Genomic DNA, 6,343 nt, shown 5'->3' on the forward strand with positions numbered 1-6,343 from the left:
CTGGTGAGTTGTTTTCAATTGTATTAATTTTTTGGGTTTCCTCCGTTGAAACGAACTACAAAACCTGTAATGAGGCATGGTATGGAAGGTCATGATGAGCGTGTCTTACTCCTAATGTTGAGAAGCTGCTTTCAAGTTTAGTATTTTTCGTGAGAGCCCAGAATCAATAAAATCAATATCCTTTGAAGAAAATTTCTAGGAACAGGAACTCAACTTAAATTATTAGTTTGAAAATTTAACAGTAATGGGTGCCGTCAATAACCGATTTATGTGGTATTGGGCTTCTAGGGTTGTAAGTTTTTGCTCCTGACACCCAAATTTCGCTCGCTGAAATTCACAAAATGAAGGTGAAAGTGATTTCTCGGTCTACAGATGAATTCACTCGAGAGCGAAGCCAGGACCTTCAGGTACTTTTGTTCTGACCACGGGAATGGTTTTACTTAAACCCTATTATCTTTTCTGATTTTTTGTTTGGGGAAATTTGGTTTTGGATTTTCTGCAGAGGGTTTTTCGTAATTTCGACCCTAACCTTCGGACTCAGGAGAAAGCTGTCGAGTATGTTCGTGCTCTTAGTGCAGCTAAATTAGATAAGGTATCACTCCATCCATAACAAGTGATGTTATAGGATGTTTCATCATATTTAAGCCAAGTGTTTGAGGATTAAATAAGTAAATTAATGAAACTGTTGGTCCCTTTTCTCCATCTTGAAAGATTTTTGCTCGACCATTTATTGGGGCAATGGATGGGCACATTGATGCTGTCTCTTGTATGGCTAAGAACCCCAATCATTTAAAGGGAATTTTCTCTGGTTCTATGGATGGAGGTACAGTTTCCATTCTTTCTTTGTTAGCTCTCCATTTTCTTGAGCTCTTTTTGTTTGGTTAGCAGAATATGTGGCTTTTAGGAAGTTGTTAGTAACCAATGATTATTTAAAGGGATCACTTGATTGGTTTTGGAAGCACACCTTTTTTTTTTTTTTAAAATATTAGTATTTGTTTACTGGTCATACAAGCTTTTGTCATAGGAAGGCCTGAGTTTTGAAATGAGTTTCTGGCCTTTAATTGAAGCATCTAAAGACTAAAAACTTGTCCCACTTTGTTTCATTTGCAGATATTCGTCTTTGGGATTTGGCCACCAGGTAATAATAGTAAAATGCTTGTGATTTGTTATGCATTTTGTTTGGCTAATGTTATGAAAGTGTATCCAGTGCTCTGTCCAATGCGTATGTTTATGCAGCTAAGTTGGCAACAACGAATTTATGCTTCTGATGTTATTTTTTAAGTTCTTGATAGTGATATATTTTTCAGATGAAAAAGACATGGTTAACTTTACATTTTCCGAATGTTCAAGCAGAAAATCTTTAAAACTTTTAGTTGTTGATAAACAATTTCCGGCATTGTCTATGCCCTGAGGATTTTGTACTTTGTTATGGCAATAGGCGGACAGTATGCCAGTTTCCTGGTCACCAAGGTGCTGTACGAGGTCTAACAGTATCAACTGACGGTCATGTCCTTGTGTCATGTGGGACTGATTCCACGTGAGGCCTAGTCTCTTTATCTAACTTCAGAGTTGATTTCTGTCTGTACATATTCTTTTATGAATTAATTTGCAAATATATTCTCGTGATCTTAACTCGACCTTGCTGTTTCAGTGTTAGACTCTGGAATGTTCCCATTCCTTCTCTTATGGCTTCTGATGACTCATCAGATAATGAAGCCAAGGTCAGTTTTTCTTTATTTATCTGTTTGATATTCTCTGTCTGGCTGCCTGCATAGTTGATCTTCTATTTGTCTGAACAACTAAGTTCTGGGTTTGAGATTTCTTGCAGCCACTTGCAGTCTATGTTTGGAAAAATGCTTTCTGGTAAGTTGCTTTTGCCTGCAACATATATCTTAGGTCGAACTGTCTGCTTTCAGTAACTTCTTGCTTTAAGTAATTTTTATTTTGTTTTGCCCTTTTCTTTTTCTCTTTCAGGGCTGTTGATCATCAATGGGATGGTGAGCTTTTTGCGACAGCTGGAGCCCAAGTAGATATATGGAACCACAACAGGTTTCATCTAAACTTTTTCCATTTTCCTTTTTTTTTTTTTGTGCAATTTGGAAAATGGATAAGTTTCCAACATATTATGTTTCTCTCTTCAAGGTCTCAGCCTGTTAACAGCTTTGAATGGGGTAAAGATACAACTATATCTGTGCGGTTTAATCCAGGAGAACCAAATATATTTTTTTTTTTGCTGCAATTTGGAAAATGGATAAGTTTCCAACATATTATGTTTCTCTCTTCAAGGTCTCAGCCTGTTAACAGCTTTGAATGGGGTAAAGATACAACTATATCTGTGCGGTTTAATCCAGGAGAACCAAATATATTGGCAACATCAGCCAGGTCTGCAGCTTATAGGAAACTTGATTTAATTAGAAAAATATGTGCTGCAAATATTAAGTTGGATTCATGATCATCTTGTCTATAATGTATCGGTTAAATACACCTTGTACAAGTGTACAGGATTTATCTTACAGTTGAGAATCATTATATGTCTTGTATTAAGTGTGTTCATACAAGCTAAATTTCCACAAGCATTTGTTATTTGAGTTAAGGTTGTCATATTTCATCCTTCTCCACCTCTGCAACTGCAGTGATAGAAGCATTACAATATATGATTTACGGTTGTCTTCTCCTGCACGAAAGATTATTATGAGGGTGAGTTCAGCAACTTTTTATTTGATTATCATATGAAGAAACCTTTTTATTTTCTGAATTGCATGTGCTGGTCCATGCTTACAATCATATATTTACAGAGAACTGTAATCTTATTTCCATGCCAAACTTTGATGCGTAAAAGTCTTCTTCACATTATGACATTAGTCTCTCAAGAAATTGATGTTATTGATTAGAAGCTTAAGAAATATGATTTCATATATAAAATCTTCTTTGTAGCTCATTTCTAAGTTTTTGAAAAGGGGTTTGAATTGTTTGATCTTCGGGGTTTTGAGCCTTCATTATGTTAATAGCTACCTTTAGCTTAGTCGAGGGTCTGAAATCTAATAAAGATATGTAGCAGGTTGGTGTTAGGTATGAGTTATGTATGCATGTATGTGTTTAACATGTATTTTACAAGATATCATAAGTGGAGATTTGGTTAGTAATTGCCTTTACGTTGATCTTAAGATATTGTGTATAAATTTGATAGTGGAAGGCACTATGTCCCCATCCTAACGGAATGCTCTAATTCGATTTGGCATGGAATGTTGGGTAAAGTTTAAGGTGATATTTTTCTTATGTAACGTTTTCTCTGCTTCCTCAAACCAGTTACCCTAACTGTTAATTGCATAAGATTAGCATCTTCTGAACCATCCAAGAAAGAAATAGGAGAAGCTAAAGGGGGAGAGCGAAAAAAGGGAGGGTTAGGGATTAGTTTGCTTTGCTAATGACCAAAAACTATGATGGCTTAGCATCGGGGCCATGAAGAAATATACTTAGTACATAAAGTTAATGCATAATTGATCAGATGCATATCTTGTTAAGGGCCATTTAAAAGTTGTATGTGGAATCCCAAATTCAAATATAGCACGGTGCACAAGGCGTGAGCCCAGCACCAATGTTTTCCAGGAAAGCCCAGCGTCCATGGATTGCACTAGGGCGCCGTTTGCTGGGATGCCAGACCCACCTGGTGCTGGGCTGGGCTGGGCTGGGATTTTTATTTTTAAAAAAAGAGAAAAAGAAAAGTGAAGAAAAACCCTTAATCTGCACAAATTTCTATGTCCAATTAACATTTTCTGCCACCCCTTCAGATAATCACTTCTTTATTATTTCTTCTTTCGTTCTTGTTGGAAGCTACTGTTTTCTCTTTCTCTATTCTCTTCTTTCTTTTCTATATCCTTTTTTTTCTTTTGTTTTCTCCCAGAAACCTTAGTAAATTGTTGTTTACTTTGTTATGATGTAATTTATTGTTATCATTTAATGTCATTAATGAATTTTCTTGCTATAATATAAAATAATTTGCTAAATGAATAAAATTTTGATGTTCTTGCTAAAATTCTAATTATAATTTTTATTTTCCAAAAATTTTGGTCAAAAAAATTAAAAACATAATCTTACACTTTCTTATTTGGTACAAATACTAATGGTATAATTATATAAATTATTCTTGCAAATTTGTGGTGCTCCAAGAAGCTCAGCACCGTGCGCCATGGTTCCAAAGCACCTATGCGCCATGGTTCCAAAGCACCTATGCGCCATGATGCACCATGCATCTTGAACAACTATGATTCCAATTGAAATTGAAATGTACAATGATTCATCAGATTTTTGGCTAACCTGGCCTACTCCATCTTTGGGAACCAACAAGGATAGTATATGAATATTCATTTGTTGTCGATCCATGGACTTTCAGCCTGATCTTAGGCCCCAACTCACCCTTTCGTGGAGAACCTTTTGGTGGAAGATTTGGGCATTGATAATTGAGTATTTGCATTTTCTGAGCTGACATTCTCTCTTCCTCTTCACCCACCATTTCTCACATTCCATAGCTTTGGTAGATCACTTTCCAAGTGAAATACCCATTTTAGGAGACAACATGCCACAATTGGGGAACTACATGAATATCTAGTGAGACTGTATATTGATTATCATCATAGACTCTCTCATGATAGAATTAAGCATGTTAAACTTTGTTTTTGTTTTAAAGTGCAAATGGGTTTAACTGATGTATGAACATGGCCATAGTTGGCAATGTATGTTTTATTTACTTGTTCTCTTGGATCCTACTTGGCCATATTTTAAATTATTTTAATTCATTTGAATGTGTTAAATACTTGTCATAACTCGCTCTGTTTATTCACAGACAAAAACTAATTCTATAGCATGGAATCCAATGGAGCCGATGAACTTTACAGCTGTAAGCCAACTCTGAAACTCATTTCATTCTTCCTGTTTGTTTTGGATGCTGAATCAAATTAAAAAAAAAAAAAAACTTTGCAGGAGACCTAAGACCTTAAAATTCTTATTTACGAAAGCGAAAACAAGCCTGTATGTTTTATCTAGACTCGAATATGCCGTCATCGTTTTAACCTACTTATTCTGTTTTCAGTTTTCACTATTGTTTATAGTTGTAGACACTTGTAGAGGGATTTTCTTCTCCTGATATTGAAAAGCTAGTTTCCACGTCATCTTTCTCCTTGTTTCTTTTTTTTATTTTCCTAATTGTAATCTTCGAGTTGTTGAATTATTAAAAATATTTAATACAAAAAAAAATTACTTGTAGTATACCAACTTTTTGAGTTATGTTTCAGATTTCTTTGCTTTCCATATGCAAATAAAATTTGGTCTATCAATTCATGACTTGAGCTCAAACTTTTGGATGCACCAAAAGCTGGGGTCTGGGGTTCCCAGATTAAATCTAATACTTAGATGTCATGTTGGTCAATTAACATGTGACATAATGTAGGCAAATGAAGATTGCAATTGTTATAGTTATGATGCCCGAAAATTGGATGAGGCCAGATGTGTGCACAAGGATCATGTTTCTGCAGTGTAAGATTAGCATCTCCGATTTTATTTTTTATTTTTCATCTATGTACAATTTAGGTTATGTGTTATTCAGTATAACAAATTGATTTGCTAATGTTTCATGTACCTTTGTGCAGTATGGATATTGATTACTCACCAACTGGTCGTGAATTTGTAACTGGATCATATGATAGAACTGTGAGTTTTCTTCCCCTTTTTTCATCCTTCTGATTCTCTCGTTATGGTAGCAGTGTCAATTGAAAGATTATGTTCTAATTCGGAGACATGCTGTGATGTGACTACTTTTTCAGGTTAGAATATTCCAATATAATGGTGGTCACAGCAGAGAAATCTATCATACCAAGAGAATGCAAAGGTTTAATTTGCAGATTAGAGCTTTTAGTATTAAAATCTCTCTCAATATGATCATTTGGATGTAATTGGCATTATCATCATGAGCAATTACTTAAATTCAATTGGATTACTGACTGCTTTTTGTTATTTGATATGAAAAACTGTTTATCAGATTTTACATACTTTTTCCAAAATAAAGTGGTTATGTCCTGATATAATTGTCATTTATGTAGGGTATTCTGTGTCAAGTTCAGTTGTGATGCAAGTTATGTCATCTCTGGTAGTGATGATACCAACCTTCGAATTTGGAAAGCTAAAGCATCTGAACAATTGGGAGTTGTATGATTCTCTTCTTTATCTTTACTTATTATCCTTTTTCATTAATTTTCTTGCAATAACTGTCAAGTATATTGGTGATCAAGTTACTTTTAAACACTTTGGAAATGGAACAATAGTAATTGTGATTTGGTCATTGAGCTCCTGT

General features: G+C 34.8%; 1 protein-coding gene across 1 annotated transcript in view; it reads left to right on the top strand.

The window, feature by feature from the left end:
• Positions 1–6,343, top strand: part of LOC105178473 (DDB1- and CUL4-associated factor 13) — a gene marked incomplete in the record, with an annotated part of 8,098 nt that overhangs the window by 105 nt on the left and 1,650 nt on the right. The window contains 15 exon segments of the mRNA XM_011101944.2: positions 289–407; positions 503–592; positions 712–823; positions 1,111–1,138; positions 1,439–1,537; positions 1,652–1,721; positions 1,829–1,863; positions 1,975–2,049; positions 2,287–2,382; positions 2,634–2,697; positions 4,841–4,894; positions 5,444–5,529; positions 5,643–5,703; positions 5,817–5,881; positions 6,093–6,198. Coding sequence (XP_011100246.1) covers positions 342–407; positions 503–592; positions 712–823; positions 1,111–1,138; positions 1,439–1,537; positions 1,652–1,721; positions 1,829–1,863; positions 1,975–2,049; positions 2,287–2,382; positions 2,634–2,697; positions 4,841–4,894; positions 5,444–5,529; positions 5,643–5,703; positions 5,817–5,881; positions 6,093–6,198 — 1,107 coding nt within the window.

This window comes from Sesamum indicum, linkage group LG16 (assembly GCF_000512975.1).
Source record: "Sesamum indicum cultivar Zhongzhi No. 13 linkage group LG16, S_indicum_v1.0, whole genome shotgun sequence".
NCBI lineage: Eukaryota > Viridiplantae > Streptophyta > Magnoliopsida > Lamiales > Pedaliaceae > Sesamum > Sesamum indicum.